This window comes from Acinonyx jubatus, chromosome D1 (genome assembly GCF_027475565.1).
Source record: "Acinonyx jubatus isolate Ajub_Pintada_27869175 chromosome D1, VMU_Ajub_asm_v1.0, whole genome shotgun sequence".
Lineage (NCBI taxonomy): Eukaryota > Metazoa > Chordata > Mammalia > Carnivora > Felidae > Acinonyx > Acinonyx jubatus.
In genome coordinates this window covers 97,150,981-97,178,246 of record NC_069390.1, presented here as the reverse complement: position 1 = coordinate 97,178,246, position 27,266 = coordinate 97,150,981, and the positions used below count along the sequence as shown (strand labels likewise).

General features: G+C 55.8%; 2 protein-coding genes and 1 long non-coding RNA gene across 20 annotated transcripts in view; 1 reads left to right on the top strand and 2 right to left on the bottom strand.

The window, feature by feature from the left end:
- PHLDB1 (pleckstrin homology like domain family B member 1) overlaps positions 1-13,332 on the top strand; it is a 45,731-nt gene extending 32,399 nt beyond the window's left edge. For 10 of the 18 annotated variants that reach the window (XM_053204009.1, XM_053204014.1, XM_053204012.1 and 7 more), the window contains 12 exons: positions 222-362; positions 1,769-1,909; positions 2,080-2,182; positions 2,631-2,675; positions 3,231-3,525; positions 3,606-3,696; positions 5,285-5,431; positions 6,921-7,037; positions 7,302-7,404; positions 11,070-11,155; positions 11,278-11,310; positions 12,031-13,332. In XM_053204009.1, the coding sequence (XP_053059984.1) occupies positions 222-362; positions 1,769-1,909; positions 2,080-2,182; positions 2,631-2,675; positions 3,231-3,525; positions 3,606-3,696; positions 5,285-5,431; positions 6,921-7,037; positions 7,302-7,404; positions 11,070-11,155; positions 11,278-11,310; positions 12,031-12,171 (1,443 nt within the window). In that variant the 3' untranslated portion in view covers positions 12,172-13,332. Of the gene's footprint in view, positions 1-221; positions 363-1,591; positions 1,668-1,768; positions 1,910-2,079; positions 2,183-2,630; positions 2,676-3,230; positions 3,526-3,605; positions 3,697-5,284; positions 5,432-6,920; positions 7,038-7,301; positions 7,405-11,069; positions 11,156-11,277; positions 11,311-12,030 lie in introns of those variants that run through there. The other 8 variants (XM_053204004.1, XM_053204017.1, XM_053204015.1 and 5 more) reach the window with 6 other exon arrangements.
- LOC113593207 (uncharacterized) lies at positions 8,993-12,035 on the bottom strand. Its single transcript, XR_003413292.2, has 3 exons — positions 11,688-12,035; positions 10,768-11,023; positions 8,993-9,499 (listed from the first exon to the last, which is right to left on the bottom strand). It is a non-coding gene; the product is annotated as an uncharacterized LOC113593207 (long non-coding RNA).
- LOC106966436 (trehalase) lies at positions 13,205-26,996 on the bottom strand. The gene is made up of 15 exons (XM_053202550.1): positions 26,957-26,996; positions 26,089-26,140; positions 19,038-19,138; positions 18,774-18,918; positions 18,600-18,687; positions 17,002-17,102; positions 16,754-16,846; positions 16,553-16,669; positions 16,316-16,444; positions 15,797-16,101; positions 15,072-15,286; positions 14,693-14,804; positions 14,213-14,325; positions 13,925-13,978; positions 13,205-13,678 (listed from the first exon to the last, which is right to left on the bottom strand). The coding sequence occupies exons 1-15, from the start codon at positions 26,994-26,996 to the stop codon at positions 13,448-13,450; spliced, it is 1,896 nt and encodes a 631-aa protein (XP_053058525.1). The 3' UTR covers positions 13,205-13,447.
- Positions 26,997-27,266: the final 270 nt, after the last annotated feature.

The following is a 27,266-nucleotide window of genomic DNA, read 5'->3' as shown; positions in this document are numbered from 1 at the left end:
CCTCCTTGTCTTTATGCTGTCCTCTCTCCCCTCCTCCCCTCCCTTCTCCCTCACCTCCGTGTTTCCCTGCTCGGTCTTCCTTTACTCTTCCTGCAACCTTCCCCTTTCTTCTGCCTTCTCTCCCGTCCGTCTACCCTTCCTTCCCCTACTCTCCTGACTATTCTCCTCACCCCCTCCCCACACCCCCCTCCCCACACCCCTCTCCCCACACCCCGCTCCAGATGGAGGAGCTGCTGCTCCCTGCTGTAGACTTAGAGCAGTGGTACCAGGAGCTGATGGCCGGGCTGGGGACCGGCCCCGCTGCAGCCTCCCCGCGCTCCTCTCCCCCGCCTCTGCCCGCCAAAGCTTCCCGGCAGCTGCAGGTAACCCCCTCTCTCCCTGCCCGTTCCTCCCCAAGCCCTGCTCCTCTCTGTGCTGGGTACCTCCTGCCAATGCAGCAGCCACACAGTGCCTCCCTGGAGGGTGGGGGTCCGTTGAGTCAGGGCAGTAGGTCTCCTAGTGCCATCCTGGCACTTCGGGCGGCTGGGGCCAGCCCCTGAGTCCAAGGATGACGTGCAGGATTGACTGTCCAGTGGAGGGGGGTCCAGGAGCCGCGGTCAGGTTGAGATCGGCTTGGTGCCTCAAGCTACGGTAAGCTCTGTCCCTGGCAGCCTTCAACCCCGGAGTGTCTCCCTGGGTCTGGGGGCCTGACGCGCTCTTGGGCCCGTGGCAGCTGGAACCCGTGTGTCCTGGGAGAAAGAACTGCCAGCACTTTGCTCTCCTGGTCTCCCCGGGGGTGACGCTTGGAGGCAGTCCTGATGGGACAGAGACGTGCCCGGCCTCCTCACAGTTTCCGTGGAGGGTGCAGTCCGAGCGGAGCCTGGAGCAAGCTGCTGACTGCGGTGGGGGGGGGGGGGCAGTCAGCTAGCGTTCTCCCCCAGGGCGCACGCCGCTGACCTGCTGCTGTGCCCGAGACCCCTGCCTCCGAGCTTCACTCCTGGAGTGAAGGCACGGGACCTCTAAGACCCCGATCTCAGCTCAGATTCTGTGCTCCCTTTGGGAGGAGCCTGTGAGCCACCCTCTCTCTACTTTGTGTCCAGCTGGTTAGAGACTTTCCCATGTTTTGATTCCTTTCATCGTGAGCACAGTTAACTCTGATTTTACAGCTCAGTCACTGGGGCCCGGAGAGGAGAAGCAGTCCCGCCAAGGCCACACAACTAGGACGTAGCAGAGCCGATGCCAAGAGTCAGGGATCTTGACTTCAGGCACCGGTGTTCCGCAAACACGAGGGCCGTGAGGGAGCTTGGCGGTTATTTGGTCTAGCCCTGCTCCCTGCTCTCGCAGATAAGGAAGCCCGGACCCAGAGCTGGGAGGCGCAGGGCCCAAGGTCACACAGCCCGTTAGTGGCAGAGCTGGGACCAGAGGGAACCCTGGCTTCTAGTCGGTCTCCTGTACGGCTCTGCCCGGCCCACGTTAGCGCCTCGCATGGGTTGATTTATGAGATCTTTTCTGAGACCTGGGGTGGCACCGGGGATTGGCCGAGGGTGGAACTGCCCGGAAAAGAGGCTTGGCAGCCTCCAGTAACGCCTCTCCGTTGGTCTGGCCCGAGAAGCTCAATGCTGTTGTCAGTTAGAAGCGGCCTCAGAGGCCCGGTGCCAGGGCGGTGTCTTGGATCACAGCCAGCCTAGGTGACGGGGGGGGGGGGGGGGGGGGGGGGGGTGGGGTGGGGGGGGTGGAGGTGGTGGCCGGGAGGAGCAAGAGTTGACCCGGCGCTATCTCTTCCCTCCAGGTTTACCGCTCCAAGATGGATGGTGAGGCCACCAGCCCCCTGCCCCGGACCCGCAGTGGCCCTCTCCCCTCTTCCTCTGGCTCTTCTTCCTCCTCCTCCCAGCTCAGCGTGGCTACCCTGGGCCGTAGCCCCTCCCCAAAGGTCTGAGGACAGCGGGTGGGCTGAGTGTATGGCAAGGTGGTGGTAGGGGGATGGAGACTGCCACACCGGGGAGGGGGCGGAGCCGCCCCAGGGGAGCCTGGTGGGGGGGGGGGGGTCTTCTGAGCCCTGGGTCCCCATGCTCCACTTCCCCCCCCCCCCCCCAGCCGCAGAGTGTCCTCCTTGCCCAGAATGGCACGAGCAGCCTTCCTCGCAACCTGGCGGCCACGCTGCAGGACATTGAGACCAAGCGCCAGCTGGCCCTGCAGCAGAAGGGTGAGTGGCCTCAGTGCCCACCCACCCGCTCTCCTGGGGGGCCTGGATATCTGCCACCACCCCGCTCCCTCCGTGCCTCACGTTTTGCGGGATGTTTTTGCTTTACTTGAGTTCCAGGTGAGGGCAGAAAGCATTTAGGTTCGATACTGAAAGGAGAGCTTCCTGGATATTTGTCCAGAGACTCGGGGTTGGGGGCTGTGCGGTCTTCCCAGAGAGCACAGCAAACAAGGAAGATGTTTGTTGATCTGAGTCGGGATGGACGTTGCCCTGTCTGGAGGCAGAGGGTGGATGTGATGACCTCTGGAAATGGTTCCCTAAGATACTGGCTCTGGGGACCCTGGAGTCCTTGCTGCCTGTGTGCATTTTGGTTGTTTTGAAAGCCCATGTCTGTGCCTCTCTCTCGTCTCGTCCCCTCTGTGTCTCTCTGCCCGGGGCCCCCCCACACCAGGCGAGTCGCTTCCTGCCGAGCCCCCCCCAACCGACGACCCAGCAGGTAGAGCGTTGGTCACTGAGGGCATTGCTTTGGTCAGGCAGCCCCGCCTGGGCGTCCGCATGATGTATTCTGCGCGGGTCCTCGCTGCCCCCAGGCAGGCTCCCCGGCTGACCCGGGGCCGACCTGGGGCCGGGTGTCTGGCTGGCCTCTCGCCTCCCGCTGAGCTGTCTCCTGCCTTGTCGTCTCCCCCTCTGTCCCGCTCTCGTGGCTCTTGCTTCTGCATCACGGCTGGCTTTGCATGGACGCCCTGCTCACGCCCTTCCCTCTCCCCCTTCCCCAGCGGGCAGGGCAGTGCATGAGTCCTGCCCCGCTCTGGGCCAGGGCGGAGGGAGGGCGGCGGGTGCTCAGGAAGCAGGAGGAGCGCTGAAGCCGGACCGCACGGCCGCGGCCAGCTGTGCAGGCGACAGAGACCCTGGCAGGGCAGCCGGACGTGGAGCTGCGGGGGCTGAGGGGTGGGCCCGGTGCTGACCTCTCCCCGCTCGCCCCTTCCCTCTGTCTGTGGTTCTGCCGGCGGCCCCCACAGGGCCCACCGTGACTGCCCCGTCCCTCCCGCAGGGCAGCAGGTGATCGAGGAGCAGCGGCGACGCCTGGCCGAGCTGAAGCAGAAGGCTGCGGCCGAGGCGCAGTGCCAGTGGGATGCCCTGCACGGGGCGGCCCCCTTCCCGCCCGGCCCCTCGGGCTTCCCCCCGCTCATGCACCACTCCATCCTGCACCACCTGCCGGCCGGCCGAGAGCGCGGGGAGGACGGCGAGCACGCCTACGACACCCTGAGCCTGGAGAGCTCCGACAGCATGGAGACCAGCATCTCCACGGGCGGCACCTCGGCCTGCTCCCCGGACACCGTGTCCAGGTACCCGCCCGAGGGGGCCGGCCCCGCCCCCGCCAGCCGCCTCCCGGCCCCTTGATGCCCCCACTCTCGCCCTCCCCCAGCGTGAGCGGCCTGGACGTGGGGAAGATCGAGGAGATGGAGAAGATGCTGAAAGAAGCGCACGCGGAGAAGAGCCGCCTCATGGAGTCGAGGGTGAGGCAGGCCTGCGCTGGCGGGCCCACGGCCGCCTGGGGCCTGTGTCCCGCCCCCAAGCGCTCCCCCCCCCCCTTTTTTTTTAAAGTTTTTATTTATTTTCGAGAGACAGAGACAGAGTGCGAGCGGGGGAGGGGCAGAGAGAGAGGGAGACACACAATCTGAAACAGGCTCCAGGCTCTGAGCTAGTAGCACAGCGCCCGACGCGGGTCTCGAACTCACGGGCCGCGAGATCATGACCTGAGCCGAAGTCGGACGCTCAACCGACTGAGCCACCCAGGCGCCCCGAGACCTTCCCTTGAGGAAGAGTGTTTTAGAAGTTGTGTTCGTCAGATGGAGGAGGCCTGGTGACATGGCTCTTAGGATGAGAGGAGGCAGCACAGGAACCCTCGTCCAGCCAGGAATTTCCCTTTCGGCAACGTGCAGCCTTTGCGTGTTTGCTTCTGTGGGTGTTTTGGCCGCCACGAGAGTTCTGATTTGCGTCTGCACGAGTGGCGGGTCCTTCCCCTTGGGGACGGTGAAGAAAGGCGGGAATGGGGGCCCAGCATGGGGGGGTAGGGCCGGAAGAGAAGGCAGGCATCCAGGCCAGAGCAGAGGTTGGCAGAGGGAAGTGGGCCCGAGGTCAGGACCCTGGTTTGTCCCCAGAGCACAGCCAGGCTGAGGAGTCGGTGCCTGGGGAGGAGGGCAAGTGAAGGGTCTGTTCTGTCTCCACTCTTGGGGTGCTCTTCATGTCTCAAGATGAGAGTGGGGTGGGGGCAGGGGGCAGCAGCTAGACCAGCCAGAAAGGAAGGCCTCTCAGCCTTACATCCGCGGGGGCCAGATTTACAAGCAGCTCTTGGCAAACGGAGAGGAAGGAGACCCTGCTACATTTTGAGCTGGGAAGAAACGGCAGGCAGGAGCCAATGGCACAGAAGTTGTTCGTGTTGATGAGGACATTGGGCGTCTCTGACACACTTTGTGTTTGATGATTTGTTTTAATGGCTTTTAAAATCTTCTAATAACGGCTTCTGTACGTGCACTTTTTTTCTCCGTAAAATTTGAAGTTCAACTACAAATGTTTGTAATTTGACTTCAAAGGGCCTCAGGGACTAGGAAGGATTACTGAATATATTCAGTATCAAAAAAACCCAGCTGCTTAGATTATCGGTGTGTTAGGGATTGAAGTAAAAATTGTCAGAGCCATGTTTACTTATTCATTCAGTGCTTCCTTCATGCTGGAATCAGTGATGGGCATTTACATACACGACCTCATTACTTTTCACTATAATCCCCGAAGGTGGGCACTCTTGGCCCCATTTTACAGGCGAGGCAGCTGAGGCTTAGGGGGTTTAAATGATTTTGTCAGGGTCACAGAGCTCAGACCGGTGACAGAGCCAGGATTTGAAGCCAGCCTGGTCTCAGTTTAAAGCATTTGCCCCTTACGAGCAAGGTGCTTGGAGAAGGTGGGTTTTGGGGCTGATGCCTCCTCGTGCCAGCCTGCTCTCTGAGGGGTGCGCCTCCTGCAGCTCTGCCCCAGCCTGAGGAGGGGCACCTGGAGAAGGGGAGGGAGAAGGCAGCCGTGGGCACTGACTGCTGGCTTTGGGGGCAGGAGCGGGAGTTGGAGCTCCGGAGGCAGGCCCTGGAGGAGGAGCGGAGGCGGCGGGAGCAGGTGGAACGGAGGCTGCAGAGCGAGAGCGCCAGGAGGCAGCAGCTGGTGGAGAAGGAGGTCAAGATGCGGGAGAAACAGTTCTCCCAGGTAAGTGGGTGCTGGGGTGTGCTGGGTGGGGCTGTGGAGGGGTGGGGGTACCCTGGGGTGTGAAAACTACTCTCCTCCAGAAAAGGTTGCTGTTGGCTCAGCACCAGGCAGAATTCTACTTGGGACTCATTCGGCCCCAAGGACCAGACACCTGGGTGTGCGTGTGTCTTATGGCTGTCCTGGTCCTCACTCCACCAGACTCGAAGCTCCGCCCCCCCGGCCCCCTTCCCACCCCCACCCCCACCCCCACCCCACCCCACCCCTGTGGGCAGATAATGTCATTCTGACTCTTGGTTTACATCTCCAAGAGAGACTTGTACTCGTTTCTCTGTGGCACCAGAGTCTTGTGCTGTTGCCTTATGCAGAAGATGTGAGCAGAAGAGTTGAAGGTAGAAGAAGTTAGGTTGTGTGGGGAGGTCTGCCTGTGTCTCTGGTCCCAAATCCTGGCCCCCCTGTGAGAGCCCATGGGACTCACACAGGCTGTTCCTTCCCACTGGGTCTTCTAGTCCCCCAACACCCCTGCGTGTCTGGTCCTGTGGGATTTACCCCGACAGGGACCAGTGACCACAGCTCCCTGGTCCTGGGAAGCAACAGCATAAACTCTAGGGGGCAGGCCACCTGGATTGGGCTTGGGAATTAAGCAGCGATCAGGGGGGTGCCTGGGTCGCTCAGTCAGTTAAGCATCTGACTTTGGCTCAGGTCATGATCTCACGATTTGTGAGTTCGAGTCCTGCATGGGGCTCACTGCTGTCAGCACAGAGCCTGCTGGGGATCCTCTGTCCCCCCTCTCTCTTCCCCTCTCCTGCTCACACATGCTCTCTCGTTCTCTCTCAAAAATAAACACTGGGGCACCTGGGGGGCTCAGTCGGTTAAGTGTCCGACTTCAGCTCAGGTCATGATCTCATGGTTCACGAGTTCGAGCCCCGTGTTGGGCTCCGTGCTGACAGCTCAGAGCCTGGAGCCTGCTTCAGATTCTGTGTCTCCCTCTCTCTCTGCTCCTCCCCCACCCACACTCTCTGTTTCTCAAAAATAAATAAACATTTAAAAATTAAAAAAAAAAAAATACTGATAAGGAAACTGAGGTCCAGAGAGGGCATGCGATCCAAACAAGGTCCAATAGGAAGTCAGAGGCCGGATTTCCTACTGGGCTTTGCTTTCCAGAGCATGTTCACATCTGGCCTCTTGCCTTATTTCGTTCCACCCAGGAAGGAGATGAGGGGCAGGGACAAGACAGGAAAGGTTGTGCCTTGCTCCTAGGTGGGGAAACTGAGGCACGGAGCCACTCAACGGTTGCCCAGGCCTAGGTTGCGGCAGTGCGGGCCTGCTAGGTCTCTGCTTTTGCCACAAGCCCTGTGAAACCAGAGTGACTTCCCTGGGGGTGGGAGGGAGGGTTGGCATTGGTGGCGGTTCAGGACTGAAGCCAAGAGACCTTGACAAGGGAACAGTGGGGGAAGAGAGAGACTCTGCTGAGCCTGCCTTCTGCTCCCAGGCACGACCCCTGACTCGCTACCTGCCAATCCGGAAGGAGGACTTTGATCTGAAGACCCACATTGAGTCGTCGGGCCACGGTGTCGATACCTGCCTGCACGTGGTGCTCAGCAGCAAGGTACGAGGCGTGCGTGGCCCCGGGGTGCTGGGGGGAGGACCCCCCGCTCTGGGCATTTCCCGGGCCCTTGGGATAGTGGCCCTAGTTCCTGCCCTAACACCAGAGGTCTCTGTCCCGGGATCTGGTGTGCTGGCTTAAAGAGATGTTGGGGACAGCCCCCCGAAATACAGGCAGAGGGGATGGATGGCCTTTCTGTTGCTGCCTGGGGAAGGAAGGTTTAGGGACTGCGCATTCGGGTCCCTCCTCACTCCCGCTTCTCACCAGGTCTGCCGCGGCTACCTGGTCAAGATGGGGGGCAAGATTAAGTCGTGGAAGAAGCGCTGGTTTGTCTTCGACCGGCTCAAGCGCACCCTTTCCTATTATGTGGGTAAGTTCCTGTGAGACTGTCTCAGAGCCTGGACGCTTCTGGAAGGAGGCCAGGCTTACAAGCCGGGGGCCAGGGGCTTGAGCTGAGCACTCGTCCCCTCCCTGACAGCATCCAGAGCACAGTCCACCTTCGTGTATTTGGCAACATAACCGAGCGCATCCTAAGTTCCGGGCACTGTCCTGGTCCTTGCTGACAAGCAGGGTGTCCACAGCTCTGCCCCTCGGAGCTTGCTGTCAGGGAGGCAGATACTGAACGGAGTGAAAGCGGTGCACGATGGGAATGCTGCAGGGGACCCCGGACGCTGTGCGCGTGTGCAGTCCTGTGGATTCCTGGAGGGCCCGCAGGCGCCTCCTCCCACGGCTTCCTCCGCCCGGCCTCCAGCTCGGTTGCCGGTCCCTAGAATCCCCTCCCTCTCTCTGGACAGTTCCCACTTCGAGCGCAGGATGCCGTGGCGCACGCTGGTCAGCAGAGGCCAGGGCATGCCGTGGGGACAGCCAGTCCTGAGACCCCAGTGGCTCAGAACCACAAAGGTCGTTCTTACCCGATACGCATCCGTGTACGTGGCGCGTCGGTGGGGGCTCTGCGGCCCTCTGCGTCACCGCCCCCTTTGTTGGAGAGCATGCATTTTTAGAGCACTGCTGGCCACCGTGGCGGAAGGTAAAGAGAAGTTCGACTGTGCCTTGCAATGGCATTAAATGCCCCAGCTGGGGTCTGTCCGCAAGTCATTAGCGGGGCTGCTCGGCCAGTCCAGCCACCCCGCCCCCAGCCAGGAAGAGCAATCCTGCTCGGAGCCTGAAAGGTCAGGGCTTAAATGTCTGGTGCCAGGGACATCCAGGCCTGGAGTGCCTGCATCCCCTCTAACCTGCTCCCTGAGTTCCACCCCCTCCAAGAAACCTTCCCTGATTGCCTGGGGCCCTGGGTGTGCGGGCAGAGGCACATGCGTCTGGGAAGGGACTTCGTGGGGATTTGAGAGAAACAGGCCTGGGGAGAAGAGCTCCATTTTAGGCCTGTTGAGGTTGAAGTGCCCCTGGGACATCTAGGTTGAGGGAGAAAGGTCAGGGTTGGAGTTGAATCGGTTGGAGTAATAGTGATAGCAGGTCATACTCACCGAGCACTCGCCTGAGCCGGCTGCCGTGCTAAGCATTCTGCGTGCCTCGTCTCGTCTACTTTTCGTCATCGTCTTGTGAGGGAAGCACTGTTTCATACCCGTCTTACAGATGAGGAACATAGGCTCCAAGAGGTTAAGTAAGTAAACTCCCTAGGGTCTCACAGCTGCTAAGAAGCAGAGCTAAGCCTGAGCGTGGGCAGCTGGACCTCAGAGGGAGATGAAAGTCCATGCCCTGGGGAAGGAGGAAGCAGAGGGACGGGCAAAGGGATGAGGGGCAGGAAGCCACATGCCAGGTGCTGGGCTGGCCCTGGGCCTCTGTGACCTTCCTTAATGTCTGTGGAACGAAGAAAGACGACTTTCAGATGAGAGGCGGAAACAGGGAGGGAAGCCAGCCCAAGGAGCAGACGTTTGCAGGCAGGGAGCGTCGTGTCGCCGGGGACGAGGGATGCTACAGAAAGGCCGAGAATAATGTGGACTCGGAGACCGGAGCTGTGTATAGGGGTGGGAGCCATTGCACACGAGGAGGAGACGTGGGTGGTTAGGAAACAGAGGCAGGAGCTGTTAGTATTTCCAGTGAAGGGAGAGGTGCTACTGGAGGGGTGGCCGGGCCTGGGGGCCAGGGTGGGGCTGTGTCCCCGTCCCAAGAGGAAGCGTCGGGTGGAGCTGGGCCCGTCAGCCCAGGGGCGTAACGATCGCAGCTGTCACATGTTGTGTCCCAGACACTGTGCTGAACCCTCCGAACGTGTTCTCTCACTTAGTGCTCACGACCGCTTACAACGCGTAGATGCTCTCTCGGTGTTCCCAGCCGTGCTGTCAAGGTCACATAGCTAATGAACGCCTGTATGCCTGTGCTTTCCTCCCCACTGGATTGTAGGTTCCTAAGAGAAGGATCTGTGATTGCTGGTGATCCCAGCGCCTAGGGCTCCTTCAGCACTGAGCACCTGCTGTGTGCTAGGCACATAGCTGTTGGTGTTGGAGGAGGTAGACCTACGGACAGGTAAAGAAGGGCTCAGATTTAGCATGGTAAGTTCTGTAGAGGAACATCCATGCTGTGGGAGCACAGGAGAGTGCAGCCAGGCACCACAGCGGTGACACTCACAATAGGTCTGGAAGACCATTTAGGAATTTGCCAAGGGAATGGGCTGGAGACCGTTCCAGTGTATGCAGAGCATACTGTTAAGGGACTGGTCAGCTCCACCTGGCCAGATAGAACGCGTTGGTGCAGGGGAAGGATGTGAGATAAGACCAGAGGGGCGTGTTGGCACCGGCCTGTAAGTACCCTTTGCCAAGCCAAGATGGCGGCAGGTTCCCGGGGAGGGAACCGGCCGGGAGGCTCGCGGGTTGAGGCAGCAGGATTAGGTTTGCTTTAGGAAGATCGCTCCCTTGTCCTTAGGGGAGAGGAGTTGAAGGGGCAGAGGGTGGGGCCGGGGCACATCGAGGAGGCTACAGCAGTGCTACCGGATGGAGGACTCAGGCCGGAAATGACACAGGGGTGGGGGAAGGGTGCAGAGCAAGGTGCAGGCCATCAGCTGTCACCGTCTGAGTTTAGTGACTGTGTGACCTTTCGGTTGTGGTGCCCGAGCAGTGTTTGCCACAAGACAAGATGGCCCAGGCCCTGGGCTTTCCCTTGGCAGTTCCCCTCTTTCCCCACTGGAACGGTCCCCTCTGCTTGTTAGCTTGCCCACCTTCTTCCTGTCACCCCTGCCTCTAGGTGCTACGCGTCTGTCTTTTAATATTAGAGGCGAATAGGCCAATGCATTCATAGAGTTCTGATACCAAAACGCCCAAAAAGCTTTAGATTGGGACTTATGCCTCTGCTTACTCCAGATAACTGTTTTTATTATAAATCTCTTGTGTATCCTTGTAGAGTTTTAGAACGAAAGCAAATGCAAACATAGACGTTACTCGTTTTCTTACACAAAAGGGGGCATACAATGCATTCCTTGTTTTACTGCTAACGTATCAGATCTGTGTGAGATAGATCTACATCTGATACATTTTAAGTTAAGCTGTATTTCTGAAACTATATAGCAGAGATTTCTGAATCATTTAAGAGCGGTGTAGTATCCCCTCATGTGCTAAACTATAATTTATTAACCAATCTCTACTCGGGGACACTTGCATTGTTGGCAGTATTTCATGACTACCAATACTGTTGGGGTGAATACGCGTGTAAATTTGTTACTTGTAAAATAAATGTCCCTAAGTGCAATCATTGGCTCGAAGGGCAAACACCTAATCCTGGTGGGACTTACCTGTCACTTATCAGACCACCTCCCCTGTTTCTCCAGAGCCCCCCCTAAGGGGCGCTGTTTATTTTTGGCATATTTTTGCCATTCTGGTAGGTGAGAAGTGGTATCTCAGTGGAGTTCTAATTTGCGTTCTCTAATTCTGAGCAAGGCTGAGCACTGACCAGATCTTCGGGGCTCCATGTTGGCCTCGGTTCTGGAGTCCCGGGAATCACCCCATTTCTCAGACTGGGGCAGGGGTGCTCCTTCAGCAGCACGTCACCTGAGGGACGACAGGCCTCCTCAGCCCGGCCTTATTTCCTTTGCAGACAAGCATGAGACGAAGCTGAAGGGGGTCATCTACTTCCAGGCCATCGAGGAGGTCTACTATGACCACCTGCGCAGTGCGGCCAAGGTGAGGGCGGGCCCCGCGGCGTTGTGGGACGACAGCCTCCAGCCTGCGTCCTCCAGAGACTTGGACCCATGGCTTGGTCTCTTTGTAAACTTTCTCTTCCTCTCTCCCTCTCCCCTTCCCAGAAGAGGTTTTTCAGCTTCACTGTGGTGACTGAGGTACCCCTCCCCCACCTACGTGTAACCAAAACTACTGCACATTAATGCCTCCTGTCCCCTACTTGTCCCTGACCCTTTACTCTCCCCTCCGCCCCCCTTCCCCAGGCCTGAGGGAGGAGCAGCAGGGGGCGGCTTGCGGCCCCCTCTCTTGAGATGACAGCAGGCTCTGTCCCTGTGGGGGGAGGGGTGGGCACCACAGAAAGGATGGCTAAAGGGAGGAAGGGGTTCTCCGGGAGGGTTCTGGCTGGGGGGGACTGATAGAGGGGATGTGTCCGAGGCCTGGGCTGTCTGCCCTCATGTAACCAGCCTCCCTCCCCCCAAGCCTCGGGTGCCCACCTCAGCCCTGACCTCCCCTCCTCTGCGGCCCAGCATCCCACCTGCAGCTTTTTCCATCGGCCCCTCTTGTGCTGAGAGGAGACTCTGGTCCTCACGGGAAGGGCCCTTTGTGTCCAATTCCTGTGACACTTTTGTGCCCCCGGGCTTGCTGAGGAACAGTGCCCCCACGAGGCAGGGTACGGCCCTGCCAGGGCCCAAGGATGGTCCGGGTGTGAGGAGGGGACCGTGTCCAGCGGGGGCCCGCTGGACTGATGGGCACTAGGTTTGGGGCCTGTTTCAGACTCTGTCCTGAGCTCTAGGGTGTCCTGGAGATGGGGAGGGGAAAGGGCAGATGGGGGGGTCAGAGGTGAGCCCTGGCTTAGACCTTCCTCTCTCCCTGAGCAGAGCCCGAACCCAGCCCTCACCTTCTGTGTGAAGACCCATGACCGGCTCTACTACATGGTGGCCCCATCTGCCGAGGCCATGCGCATCTGGATGGATGTCATCGTGACCGGAGCTGAGGGCTACACTCAATTCATGAACTGACCGGTGTGGACCTCCTAGACCCTCGGGCCAGCCCACCTGCCGCTTCGCCCTGGAGACAGAGGTGCACACCGGGCCACACAGGAGTGCCCCCAGAGGCCCGGAAGGGCGGAGCGTGCCTGGGGCTGTTGTAGGTGACTTTGTACTGTTCTACGGTGTAAGGAACTCATCCTGTGAATTTCTGGGCTCAGGCCCCCTGAAGAACAAGCCAGCAGATGAAAAGTGGGGAGGCTCCCGGGAGCCCAGAATCTACAGTAACCTTGGAGGGCCCTGCCCCAGGCCTGAGGAGCTGTCACAAGAGGGGGCCTCAAGTCCTGACCTGGCACCTGCACTCCCCAGCCTGTGTTCTCTTTTGCAAAAGGACAAATTATGGTACCAGAATCTGCCAAAGATCCCTTCTTGCCTCAGCCCCCTTTGCGGGGGCCTTGGGGGCTGAGGACCACATCAAGAGTGGGGTAACACTCAGGCGGTGTACTTCTCCAACCCCGCTCTACCCTGTTCTCCCCTGTCTCTGTTCAAGGGCCAGAGACCTCCAGTGCCATCCTTGAGGTCCTAACCTCATCCCCTTTTTGCAGACCCCCAACCACCATCTCCACAGTGACTGCTTCATTGCCATGGTCATACATCGCCGTGGCTCCGCCCATGCTGCAGCCATGGGCCCATCCGAGGGTACAAGGGTACGTACTGCGACCTCTCCAGCCCAGGACCTGGTGCATCTCATGCCGGGGGAAGGGACCAAGCACCCGCTCCCTGCCCCCTATGTCTCCAGGCCCTGGTGCACAGCCGGCCGCCCCCTAGTCCAGACCTCTCCCTTGCACTCGTGCCTTGCTTAGAGCCAGAAGGGACGAAGCTTGGACATCCAGAGACTGGAGGAAGGAAGCGGATGGGAGAGGCAGCTAGACTGGGTTCTACAGAACTGGCTGGGTTTCTAACAGGGACGGAGGGCCGCTCAGACGCCCGCTGGGGGAAACCTGAGCAGGAGTCGAGGGGGAGGACCCTGGGGGCTGGCTGCCCTCCCTTCCGCCTCAGCCCTTCACGCCTTAACACTAAGCCCACAACCCTGCTCCTCTGCCCAACACTGGGCCATGGTTGCCCGGCCTGGGCTGGGCGATTTTCAGTATTTGTAAGCATCTCCATGGAACAATAAAGCATTTGGAGTACGTGTTTGGGAAGCCAGGTTGTATGCGATATGGGGCTAGGTGTTCCCCGCAAAATAGGATTTCCTCCTTACTGGGGTTCCAGGAGGGACAAGGGCACACAGCCCATGACTTCCAGGTCCCTACCCTGACCCCTCCAAGGACTGGCTCTGCGTGGGGTATGGGGTCTCCAGAGGCAAGAAAAGGTGGGGACTCACGCAGACGTTAATAGGCAGACGTGGCAGGAGGCCGAGCAGAAGGGCAGTTGTGAGGCACTGCGGTGCCAGGAAAGCGGTCTGGGTCCCCGAGCTCAGTCGGTCACCGTAGCGGTCCAGGAGCATCAGGACCACTCCACTGGTCCAGCCAAAGCCCTCCTGGAGAGAGGAATGGCTAGTGGGGCAGGATCTCTGGGGAAGGCCCTCAAGCCCTATTTTAGGGGCTGTGAGATCTCCACCAGGGGCTCTAGAACTGCCTAACCCCAGGAGGACAAAGGAGCTCCAGGCAGGCTCCTCCCTGTGGACCCACATCCACAGGAGGAAACAGGCCCAGACAGCGGAGGTCATGGCCGGCTGCGGGGACAGCAGAGCCCTGTAGTTCCTATGGGATGCGGGCCCACTCACCTGAACTTCATACTCCCCTCCACCACCTGGCTGACCACCGTTGCTGATGTCATACTGGGAACAAAAGGACAGGCTCTAAGGTCAGGCACTACCCACCCCACCCCCGTGCCCCCTCACCTCAGCCCTCTAGGGAAAGCCAGAAATGGGAGCCCCTGTGGGAGAAGCTGCCCTGGCCTGCAGTGCCCAAGAATGGCCACTGGGTGTCACCACTGTCCCCGGGCTTTGCAAAGCCTGGCAATTCCCCCATCTCCCCATGGGGAGGAGGCCCAGGGCTCAGGAGCAGCTCACCTTCTCATACATGGCTGACTTTCTGGAGTAGACCTCAAAGTTGGTTCGGGTCCAATTCTGAGCCAGCTGGAAAGCCACTTCCTGGGCCCGAGGTGAAGGACACTTGGCCAGACCTAGACCCCACCCCGCCCTAGGCAGGACCCTGAGCCACCTGAGTCCCCAGCCCAGAGGGAGCATAGGCCTGAACCTTACTCTCCTCAAGGAGGGAAAGAGGCCCGAGCCTCAAGACCTCCATCTTGAAACCACGTGAAAAGCCAACGTGCTCTTTCCCCAGGGCCTGGGTTTGGAGAGAGAAAGGAGGGCTGGTTCCCTGGACAGGTGGGGGCAGACACAAATGTCTGCTGACGGGGAAGCCATGAGAACAGAAGAGCCAGAGAAGGACCTCAAATCCTCTGTTCACACCTCCCCAGTACCAGGGGGCTGACCCTCTAGATGCAAGGAGGGCAGGCCCTGGGATGTGCCCCACTGCCGCCTCCCTACCTCTGATGACCAGGTCCTGCAAGGGGGCCCAGGCATTGGGGAAGTCCCACTGCTGGCCTGTCTTCTGGAGAGAGGTCGGGATCCCATACTGGTAGGTCAAGATCTGGCTGTCCTAGAAGGTTCCAGACATTTCTCGGACCGTGGGTGGGGACTGGATGAGGAGCCAAGGGGCCGGGCCCTCCTAAAGCCAGATGGGTCCCCTTCCTGGACTTTTTCTTTTTGGCTCACTGCCGCCCCCTGGTGGCTCCGGGAGGACCTGCAGGCTCAGGCACAGGGGTGGAGCAGGAGGGAATGGAGGTCACTAGCTCAGAGTCAGGGAGAGAGCAGGTGGTCCTGCCCCCAGTATACCAGCCCACCCTGCTGCCCCCACCCCCCTCACCTCCAGATATTTCGGAGCCTTGTCCACGACTCCCGGGTCAGAGAAACAGCCAGACCAGAGAGGACTAAGGTTGGATGGGTAAAACTCGAGGTTCTTCCTTCTGTTCTCAAGGTCATAGTCAAACCAGGCACCTTTCTCATTCCACAGGATGGCTTTCATGGCAGCCAAGCGCTGTTCCCGCATATTTCTGTATTTTGTGGCTTGGAGGTCGTTCCCTGGGGTGACACTGTCTTTAGACTGAGCAACCTGGGTCCCGTGCCTTCAAGAGATCTACTTTGGCCTCCTCCTGTTGTCCTTCCCAAGGGCTAGAAATCCTGAGCACCAAGGGGACATGCATACCTGGGGCCACATTTCAGGCCTCTAGGACCTGGAATTTCCTGAGCAGACGGCCCTGTATAGCTCTCAGGACTTGCACTGGCCTGTTGCCAGGTCCCTCCTAGGAGGGCACTGGCCGTGTGTATTCCCCTAGCTCTGGCTGGACAAAGGGAATGGAGGGAGTTTGAATGTGTGGACTGAGGTGCCCTCAGGGAACCTATAACTCCCTCCTGGTGAGAAAGGGACCGTGAGTGGAGAGTGGGCTCCATTTGTACTCTTGCTCTAGCAGTACCAGGGGCAGGGTACGGACCCTTCACCCACGGTCCTACTTCCAGCTCCATGGCCAAGGCTGAGGCGGGACCAAAGCCGGCCGAGCACTGTTCTCCCTCTCCTCCTGCTGGCGAGCTCACCCGGTCTGGAGTAGAAGTCGCTCATCAGCTCCTCTGCCTGGCACAGGAAGGCATTGAGATCAACAGGCACGAGTTTGCTGGTCCGGATGCTGCTCAGCAAGTTGGGGTTCGGGCCTTTGACGAGCCAACGCGAGGAGAAGTCCCAGCCAGACTTGGCCCCAGCCTTGAGCTCAGCCCACAGAGCTTCCCGGTCCCCTGTGATGACGAGGCAGCAGCAGACCGGGGACCGGGGCCTGACACACAACATCAGGGTCCCAGCCCCACCCAGATGCCTGACCTCCGCGTCTTTGCTGTAAGACTCGGGCCTGGAGGAGGAAAGCGAGCGTCCTGGCACCAGGAAGCTCCAAGCCCAAGCTGGAGGCTGAGCCATGTTGCCTCAGCTGCCCTCGGCTTGTCTTTCGACAGCCCTGCATTGTCCTGGGCTTTTAGTATCACCATCGGAGACGTGGGGCTAAGTCACTGGCCCTCAAACCAGAGTGAACGATGAGAGACTGAGAGGCTGACAGAGCAGCTCCTTACCTGGGTCCCCCATAAGGGACAGAATAGTGATTCAGGACGTAGCTCTTCCCCCCACCCCCCGAGCTCACAGAGACGTTCCTGTGCTCAGTCCAGAAGTCCAATTCCAAAGCTAAGGTCCCGATGTTGTCCCTGGGGCGGAGCCAGATACCGCCTTAGCCCAGGCACGCCCCCTCAGTCCCGCCCTGGGAGGTCTCAGGGACGGGAGCCTGCAGGGCAGCAGGGGGCCGGGGTGCCCACCTCAGGAAGGCGGTATCGTTGGTGTGAGCCACGTAGGAGTGCATCATGAGAGTCAGCAGGGGGCGCTGGCTCCGCTGCAGGGAGTACACGTGGGCCCCGTTGGGGACATGTCCATAGCTGCTGAGAAGGAGACCTGCTGAGGAGCATCTGCCCAGCAGCCAAGGCCAAGGCCAATCCAGCGCCAAGCCCGTCCCCTCTTACAGTCGCACCAGGTCCAGGAAGTTCTGCAGCATGCCCTTCACGGTCTCGGGCATCTCAGAGAGGAGCAGCTCCTCCATCACCCAGTAGGAGTCCCTGGGGAAAGGGGCAGCTCAGGCACCCACCCTCCCTCCCCCACCCGGCCACCCCCTGCCCTGCACACCCAGGCCAGTCAGGGTGCCCTACCCTGCTCAGGACAGCCTGCCGGCCCCGGGCTCCCCCACTCCCGCCCTAAAGCCCCGGCCGCTCACCAGTAGTAGAATTCGACAAAGCGCCCACCAGGCACAACGAAGGGGTGTTCTGAGTAGAGCAGAGAGGACTGCTCGGGGTGGCTGAGGACTTCTGGCTTCACCTGCAGTCAGGAGAGAGGGCACAGGGAGCCCAGGACCCCCACGGTGTGGAGTCTGGAAGAGGCCGGGCGGCGGGGGGGGGGGGGGGGGTCTGGGCACGAGTTCTGGCTCTGCTGCTGGTCAGCCGGGTACGGCTGAGGTCAAGGCCTGAGCTGCGGGAGCCTGGTCTGCTCGGCCCCACGTGGGGGCCTCTGGAGCCCTGGCTAACCCAGCCCGGCCCTGGCAGGTGCTCACCAAACAATGGCCATTATCAGGACCGGCCAGGGGGACCACGTCCTCCACTCCCCTGGCCTCGTCTCTGGGGCCACCACCAAGCCAGGCCCAGAGACTCAGGGCCCGCGTCCTCTGACCCAGGCGTGGAGTGTGAAAATGAACGAAAGGAAACCTCATTCACAACCTCCGGGAGGCTGGCAGGTGAAGCCCTCCTGCCCTGACTCTTTGTCAAGTGCAGATCCCAACTAGCAAGTGGATGCTGCCTTACTCTCCCAGCCGAAGGGGTAGGTTTCTTCCTCCCCAGCAACAGCCCAGCCAATGAGAGGCTGTCACAACTCAGCCAATGAAAAGCCACCGTACTCAGAACGCCCCAGTTTACCGCAAGGGCTTGTTGTTCGCAGCAGCCTTCCCAATGCCCCCCTTCCTCCACAAGGCAGCGTTCCTGTTCTGCGTTCTGCTGACTTGCCCACGGTTTCCCTGTGGTTTACTCAGCCCAGATGGCCGTTCTCTGCTGTTCCTAAACGAACCCCTTTTTGCTGGTGAAGTAACTGGCAGTTTTATTTGTAAGGAGAAAGGAAACCCCAAACTGCTTTCCCAATGAGACAGGCGTACATGAACGTGGCCTCGGGAGAGCAACAGTAGGACCAGAGTAGAGATGGCTGCCTCCTTCAGGTACTTTCTCTGTCCATGGCCTCCTGGTTCTGTCCCAGTGAGTGTGGTTTCAGTGGGAGAGCGGTGGGCTGTCAGTTATTTTGAGGGGCGTCGTGGAACAGAGCTGGGTTTGCTCCTGTGGGGCTGGGTGGGAAAGGGTCCTGGAGCACCACTCTGTGCCAGCGGGTGCCAGGGCCCCGGGGGCCGGCTGGGAGGACAGATGCTGTGCAGCCTCGGGCAAACCTCTGCCCTCTCTGAGCCTCAGACAAAGGAGAGAAAGTACATAACAGACAGTGCTGACCACAGGCCACAATCAGCAGTGGCAAATATTCCTGAGCCGAGGCCTGGCCGGAGGAGATCGGGGAAGGGAGAGCCCAGTTGGGCAGCCTGGAGGTGACAGAACAGGCTGAATTTGCCTGGGGGGAGGATGGTGAGGAGGTGAGAAGTTAGAAGTAGATGTTCCCTTCTACCCCTCCAGAAATTCTTTCTAGAGAACTCTTTTCAAGGACCCAGTGGATAGGGTACAGACTTTTAGGAAATGTCTCCCTCTCTGTGCTCTGCAGGCAAGGTGAGCCCCAAGCCAGCGAAACCGTCTCCCAGCTCGGTCCCCCTGCCAACACCCAGGGCAGTCACACCTTCTTTCCCAGTTTCTTCCAGAGCTGGTGCAGCTGCTCCCCCCAGATTCGCAGCTTGGGGTCCGAGATCTTCTGCAGGAACCGGGGGCTGGAAGAACACCAACCGAACCCCCAGGGCTCAGGGAGACAGCCCTCCCTGAAGGGCTCTCTCTCTGGTTTCTGTCCAGGCTGTACCTGTCCTTCCAGTCCTCGGGGGTCCAGGGCTGCAGCTCCTGCCCCGCGGCCTGGAAGTGTTCCTGGATGAAGGCGCGAAGCAGTGGCGTGGGAATGCTGTGGTTGTGGCGGGCGGCCAGCTCCCGGAAGTGCTGCAGAACTCGGTCTGGGGTGTGGGTGGCCAGGAGGGATCAGCTGGCGCCCAGGAGTCCCTCCCTGCCTGGCCCTGCATCCCACTATCTTTGGTACAGAAGTTTCAGAAGGTGGGGCCCCCAGTCGCCTTACCTGGGGTCGAGGACAGTGGCATGTCCACAAACTGCTTGTCGTCCTGGTAGAGCTTCGCCATCTGAACCTGGTGCAGGAGCTCCCCGTAGCAGTAAATCCGGCTGCCGGGAGTGTTGGGGAGGGGAGCAGGTCAGGCCACCCCGGGAGGGGAGAGAAAAGGCTGGAGTGTGGGCATGTTCCCTGGACCGGACCAGGGCTGTGTGTGTACGCACCTATGTACGTGTGTGTGCATGTGTGGTAGGCGTGTGCGGGTGGTGGTGACAAACCAGGCTGAGAGAATGAGGACACTCTGCAGTACAGGATGTAAACAGGTACCCAAGCCCACACCGGGTGGTCATTTGGAACAGTGCGGAATACCCAGCAGGAACAAGGAGACTACCACTGTCATCAGTGACTCGACAGAAGGGGCTGGATGGATTCTCTGTACAGCGGGGCCTGTGTGAAAGGGATCAAAAGGGCTTAAGGCCAAATCCCATAAGTTACACCCAGTGGCAATTGCTGAGACCTTGGACCAGAAAACCTGCAGGTGTGGGGCAGGATGTATGCCCCTTGGAAGACAACTACGGGCCTGCTGTTGGGTGTTTGTGGAAACCAGCTCTCTGACTGAAGGATGGAAGACATTCCTAAGGCCTGAAGTAGCTCTAATGTCCTGTCAGAGAAACACTCTGATAAAGAAGGCAGTGCCCATGGGTGCCCTGGTGGCTCATGATTTTTTTTTGAAGTTTGTTTATTTTGAGAGACAGAGTGAGATCACGACCTGACCCAAAATGAGGAGTCGGACGCTTAACCAATGAGCCACCCAGGCACCCTGTGACTTCACGATTTGTGAGTTCGAGCCCCACATGGGCTCTGTGTTGATAGCATAGAGTCTGCTTGGGATTCAATCTCTGCCTCTCTCTCTCTGCCCCTTCCTGGCTTACTCTCTCTCTCTAAATACATAAATATTTAAAAAAAAAAGTGGCAGTGCCCCCAAAGGGCTCCTCAATACAATGGAAACGTTTTATGCAGGGATGTGCTACGTGGGGCTTCATGGGCAAGTCACCTCCTTTCCTGCAGGACCATGGGAAGCACTGAGGAGCCACGGGGAGGTGCCCTGTGGACAGCTCTCTGTGACCGACAAAGAGCTGCTTGGTTACCGATGGCAGGTCCAAGGCAGACAGACAGTATCTTGTTTGGAAGGCCAATGCACTCCGACCAACTGATGGAAATCTTTGAAGCATGAAAGAACCAATCAGCTCAGTGGGCTGAACTGCATGCTGTTTCCCTTGCAGTGATGGAAGAAGTGAGTGCAAAAAGTCCCTAGGTTGGGGTTTTTACTGACTCACAGGCAGGGAAAAACTGGACTCACCAAGGGGATGCCCGTATGGGGCATAACCCTCGGGAAATCACTCTGGAAATTCAAGGGGCATGATAAAGTAGGCTTTACATACCTGATTATAGAGGAATATGCTTAAAATACTACATCGGAACAGAAGATACTGTGCCAATTTGGTCGGCACACAGTCCCAACAATGGACCGAGAGATCATGTCAAATGGACACATCATGTGGCTTATCACCTTCGGAGTGGTGGCTCCATACAGAATCGGAACAGGCAAATGAAACTTTTCTTGTTTAAAATGGGAAGGGGTGCCTGGGTTGCTCAGTTGGTTGGGCGACTGACTTCACTCAGGTCATGATCTCACAGATTTTGAGTTCAAGCCCCATGTCGGGCTCTGTGCTGATAGCTCAGATCCTGGAGCCTGCTTCGGATTCTGTGTCTCCCTCTCTCTCTGCCCCTCTCCCGCTCACGTTGTCTCTCTCCTTCAAAAATAAACATTAAAAACTTAAAAAAAATAATAAAACAGGGAGAAATCGGGGCACCTGGGTGGCTCAGTTGGATAAGCATCTGACTTTAGCTCAGGTCATGACTCACAGTTTATGAGTTTGAGCCCCACATCGGGATCTGTGCTGACAGCTCAGAGCCTGGAGCCTTCTTCGGTTTCTGTGTCTCCCTTTCCCTCTCATACTGTCTCTCTCAAAAATGAATAAAACATTAAAAATTAAAATGGAGAGAAATAAAAGCATGAGGGGCTGGCTTACATAGCTTCACAAGTGTGTGCTCACACTCAGCATGGGATGAGGGCCAGAGGAGGGTCCCCACTGGATATATTCCTCTGGTTTTCTGGGGGATGGGTGGAGAGGTTGCTGGTGGGTCTATACAATTCTTTCCCACACCATCTCAACTTACCTTTTGCCTACACAGTGGACCAGACTGCCACGTGGTGCCAGAAGCATGAATGATCCCTGAGCAAGAAACTGTAGCTATCTTTTCAAATCTTTTTTTAAAATATTTATTTCTTTATTTTGAGCAGGGGGGAGAGGGACAGAGAGTGAGGGAGACAGAGAATCCCAAGCAGGCCCGAGTTGTCAGCACAGAGCCTGACGCAGGGCTTGAACTCACGATTCGTGGCATCACGACCTGAGCTGAAATCAAGAGTTGGATGCTTAACCAACTGAGCCACCCAGGTGTCCATCTTTTCAAATCTTTATGTCAGAATTCCCAAGGGCCTGGTGGGGCGACTTGTGCCCATAGCTCATCTGGCTAACTGGGGGCTAACAGTGAATGCAGCTATACTCTCTAGTGGTGGGAATAGCCACTCATTCTGGGCCTTGTAACTCTATCCTGAACAGATGAGAGGAAACTAGGGAAGGCACTAGCAAGACTGGTATTGCTGTTGGCAATCTGGATGAGTACAGTGGCCAAACCTAATGTCTCTTCAAAGGTTGAAAAATTTAGTGAAAATCAATGACAAATGGAAAGAAGGTAAATGACAGCCAGGGACTTAATCAACACAGATACAAACAAGATGTCTGAACCAGAATTTAGAATCACAATAATAAGAGTACTAGCTGGGGTTGAAAAAGAGCATAGACTCCCTTTCTGGAGAGATAAAATAAGTAAAATCTAGTCAGGATGAAATTAAAAATGCTATAACTGAGATGCAATCTCAAATGGATGCCAGGGTGGCAAGGATGGATGAAGGAGGGCAGCAAATCAGTGACATAGACGACAAACTTCTGGAGAACAATGAAGCAGAAAAAAAAAGAGGGAAACTAAGGCAAAAGAGTACGATATAAGACTTAGAGAACTCAGTGACTCATTAAAAAGGGATAACATCCGAATCACAGGAGTCCCAGAAGATGAGAAAAAGGGGCAGAAAGTTTATGTGAGCAAATCATAGTGGAAAACTTTCCTAACCTGGGGAAAGACACAGACATCAAAATCCAGGAAGCACAGAGAACTCCCATTAGATTCAACAAAAATCAACCATCAACAAGGCATATCATAGTCAAATTCACAAAATACTCAGGCAAGAAAAGAATCATGAAAGCAGCAAGGGAAGAAGAGTCCTTAACCTACAAGGGAAGACAGATCAGGTTTGCAGCAGACCTATGCACAGAAACTTGGCAGGCCAGAAAGGAGAGGCAGGATATATTCAACGTGCTGAATCAGAAAAACATGCAACCAAGAATTCTTTATCCAGCAAAGGTGTCATTCAAAATAGGAGGAGAGATAAAAAGTTTCCCCAGACAAAAACTAAAGAAGTTCATGACCACTAAACCAGCCCTGCACGAAACTTTAAGGGGGACTCTCTGAGGGGAGAAAAGACAAAAAAAAAAAAAAAAAAAAAAAAAAAAAAGACCAAAAGCAACAAAGACTAGAAAGGACCAGAGAAGATCCACCAGAATCTCCAACTCTACAGGCAACATGATGGCAATAAATTCATATACTTCAGTACTCATTCTAAATGTCAATGGACTAAACACTTCAATCAAAAGGGTAATAAAATGGATAAGAAGACAACTGGAAAGAAGGAGACATGGCAGATGAGGGCAGAGAGGTGAGTAAATGGATATTCAATGAAAATGGGAAATCTAGCATGACATTAGTGCCTGGAGAGAGCAAGAGGTTAACACTGTCCTTAGCACAGTTGTATCAGATGCCTGGGAGGGTGAGGCCATGAGTCTGCCATGACCACTCTGCCTTTGGAACCCGACGAAGTTGAATGGAAGCCTGCAGACGTGACTGGAATCTCTCTGGGAGGCATTCTGGTTTTAGGATACGATAATGAGCTGGGCTGCTGATGACTGAAGGGAACTCTAGTGATGTGCTAACATCTTCTGACTTCAAGTTTTTAGATTACACTTACTACGAAGGATATCAGTTGGGGAGGAATTTCCCAGAACAACTCCCCACTGGGCCTTTAGACTGTGTGGTTTACAACTCTTGGCAGATTAATTGCTGTGTAACATAAACCTTGATAATCAAATACTTGGAAAGGCCCCTGATGTCAATGGACAAAACAGAGTAGCACGTGCAGTGTGCTATAAGCACAAATGCAGATCACCCTTGTTTTTGTGAACAGAAAGCTATTAAACAGGAGAGAATAAATGGGTTTCTTGTGGGATTAAAGCAATAGGCATCATACAGTGTGTCTAAATTCCCCTGGGGAATAGCCCCATCAGGGATGAGAAAGGCTATGGGAGGCCTTATGGCATACTCAAAATAAATTGCATCTAGGCGTGACCACTTATCTAACCCACCGTATCTGAGCTGCACTCAGGCTTTTAGTATCTAATGGCAACAACATGCACGGTAGATTAAACAACTTGGGACCATGAGGCATAAAAGAGCTTTGGGGGATATAGGTCCCCCACTGTTGAACAAACTGAATTTGCTTTTAATGAGGAGAGGCAGAGGAGAAATACTTATTAACTAGAATAAGCAGATGAGAAGGAGTTCTCTCTTCCAGGAGGGAAGCGAAGGATGGGAGTCAGACCAGGTAGATGATGAGGCTTTAGTGAAATGGTTCAGGGCAAGGCAACACATAATGCTGGATGATGCCAGGATCCAGCACTGGGAACCGGCCTGTACCCTCACCCAACAGGGCCTCTGGACTATTTTAATGCTGATGGGACCCAATGTACACATGCATCAGTGGCCTTCCATTGTAGCTACTGAGGCTCAAGGGCCACGTCTCTGGGAATTTAGAGGCCTGACAACCTCGTTCTCTGGACACTCGATGCACTATGACTGCCCTTGCTCCAAGAATAGATCGGAAGAAGACATACCCTGTAGTACAACCATCAGGGATAGGAACTATTCTGAATACCACCCAGGTCCTCCCATAGGAAGGAGGCGGTCCTGTCCTGAGATGCCTATGAACAGAGACAGGGTGACTGGCTTTGCCTCCAATGGACTTGGAACCCAGAAATAACAGATAATAGTTTGTTATAATAAATAATAAAATCATGGCTATTTGTAATGATGCCTGTCCATAATAATATCTGGCATAAGGGCAAGGTTTGAGTCCAATGAGAAGGAACAGAGAATACCTCTGTAATTCTTCCAGATTTGTTCTGTAATGAAACCAAATTGTACTGTGACCATACCAGGATACGGTATAATACTGGTATTATCGGTACGATTCAACCACCTTATGTAAATTAGCCACATGATCACACTGATACTGATGACTGAGTATGTTGGGACATTGAGTTAAAGCCTCCTCAGAATGTAAGACCAGTGGGAAATGCCTGGCCTGAGGAAGAACTGGATTGAGCTAATTTCTATGCTAAGTAGTTCTGCACAAGTTTACCTAAGATACAAATAGTGGCAGATCAAGGAAGGAAATGAGTAATCAAATCAGTACAAATATACAAAAACGTATGTAAAGGTTATAGGCTGGTTGTTAAAATAGTTGTTTCTTTCAGTCTGTCCCTAGTCTGCACTGACTCCTCCAAAGGTTAGGCACACTCATGCCGATATACTGCTATACCTGTTACATAATTGCTATACTAAATGCAGATGCTCGAGGATGCCTGGGTGGCTCAGTCGGTTAAGTGTCCGACTTTGGCTTAGGTCATGACCTTGTGGTTCACGGGTCAAGCCCCACATTGGGCTCTGTGCTGACAGCTCAGAGCCTGGAGCCTGCTTTGGATTCTGTCTCCCTCTCCTTCTGCCCCTCCTCACTCATGCTGTCTCAAAAATAATAAACATTAAAAAATATAGATAAATAAATGCAGCTGCTCAAATATGACAATTATGCTATAAGAAAGCCCAGGCCGAGGGGCAGAGGGGTGGTGGACAGATTTAACTTCTGATGCTGACCATCTCGAGTTAGTGCAGACTCTGGATGCTTAAGAGCAGAGTCTCTAATAAAACTGCCCTCGCTCAGTTCACTTTCACAAGACATATAGGGAGGGTCCTCAACACGGAGCTTCTGTGTCCTCTCCCCGTGGAATCAGGATTTATCACCCTCCTGGTGCTTCAGTGTGTTCACCAAATAGGATACTCCATTGAGCCTTGGTGTCCAGAGTTTTTATTAGGTTTCCACCACATGGGCATGATTGACTGAATCACTGGCCACATGATTGAACTCAATCCCCGGCCACCTTCTCCTCCCGAGAGGTTGGGCTGATATCACATGACCCAAAGTCCCAACCCTCTAATCATATGGTCAGTCTTTCTGGCACAGTCTGCCCCCATCCTGAGACATCTCATTAGTATGACCATCTAAGGGCTCACCACGAGTCACCTCATTAATGTAAACTATCAGAGCCCACCCGAATGCCCAAGACTCTCCCATCACTTGGGAAATTCCAAGAGCTCAGAGGTTACATTGCAGGAAAATGGGTCGAAGGACTGCCACGTTCTTTGTTATACAGCAGACTACCCTCTGATCTTTGGCAAAGGGTCCGTTTTAGCAAAATATTCCTACCTGTTTGAGCATCTACATTTGGTGTAGCATTTATGTAATAGATAAGGCAATAGTATCAGCACAAATATACCTAACATTTAGAGCTAGGGTAGGGATAGGAGGCTTTTAACTCAACTTCCCAAAACATTTGACCATCAAGATTAATATTATAATCTAACCAACAACGTTAGTGTTTCACCATATCGTACTATGGTATATACAGGCTGAAAAGAAGGTCGAAGATGTTGGCATACTACTCAAGTCTCATATAGTCATGAATAATTAGTCTACTCCATCATCATATCTTACGGCCAAAATGTTTCCGGGCGAGGCCACTCAGGTTTGCAGGCTTCCGTTTGATCTTGTCAGGTTCCAGGGCAGGAGTGATTTCAGCAATATGTACATTCACCCTTTTTAAAAAATTTTTTTTAATTTTTAAAATGTTTATTTTTGAGAGACAGAGACAGAGACAGAGCGTGAGCAGGGGAGGGGCAGAGAGAGAGGGAGACAGAATCCGAAGCAGGCTCCAGGCTCTGAGCTGTCAGCACAGAGCCCGGTGTGGGGCTCAAACCCACGAACTGCGAGATCATGACCTGAGCCAAAGTCAGATGCCCAACCGACTGAGCCACCCAGGTGCCCCACATTCACCCTTTTGAACTGAGAACAGCATCACTTCTTGCTCTGAGCCTCTTTTAAAGTGTTAACGTAGGGGCGCCTGGGTGGCTCAGTCAGTTCAGTGCCCAACTTGATTTTGGCTTTGGCTCAGGTCATGATCTCGCGGTTCGTGAGTTCGAGTCCTGCATCGGGTTCTGTGCTGGCAGCGCAGAGCCTGCTTGGGATTCTGTCTCTCCCTCTCTCTCCCCCCACCCCCCACCCCGCCGAAAAGGGCTTTCTCTCTCTCAAAATAAATAAACTTAAAAACATTAAAGTGGTAATGTAATAGTGGATTTCCTTCATTGCATTATTATCAATCCACTCACTCATTTCTTTACCTGCGGCTACTGTTTCTCCTTGTCTCCATTTATATCCAAACTTTTCAACCTTTGGAAAGGACACTACGTCAGCTGCTGTGCTGGGCCAGGTTGCAGGCAGCAACGTTAGTGCAGCAAGTGCCTCCCCGCAGTCCTCTCCCACGCACAGGTGCCACACAGGTGCGCTTTGGCTGGGCCATTCCTACCCTGTTCCCGAATACAGCCGCATTCAGACACGACCCCCATTTAGCCAGATGGGAAGGCACAACACCCCCCATCAGGCCCTTAGAAATTAGGACATAACAGTTGAAGGGTATAGTTACATTTTCTTGCTTAGGAATCATCCCTACTTCGGACACGTGGGAGCTGCTGCCTTGGTCCTGGGATCTCTGCATCAGGTGGAGAAAAGAAGGATGAAGAAATGTGGGGAAGAAAGAAAAAAGCGTTGTCATACCATCGTCTCCCTCCTATGGAAGAATCGCATGGGCATACCAGCCTCCTCTGCACCCCTCTTCC

Bases quoted from the DNA above. Each gene is read 5' to 3' on its own strand.
- LOC106966436 (XM_053202550.1), bottom strand. From the start codon at position 26,996: ATGGGGGTCGTGTCTGAATGCGGCTGTATTCGGGAACAGG. The intron at 16,847-17,001 runs GTGAGCGGCCGG...CCCTTTCCCCAG, and splicing joins TTTGTCGAATTCTACTACTG to GGACTCCTACTGGGTGATGG. The intron at 13,679-13,924 runs GTGAGTGGGCCC...TCCTCTCTCCAG, and splicing joins GAGGGGAGTATGAAGTTCAG to GAGGGCTTTGGCTGGACCAG.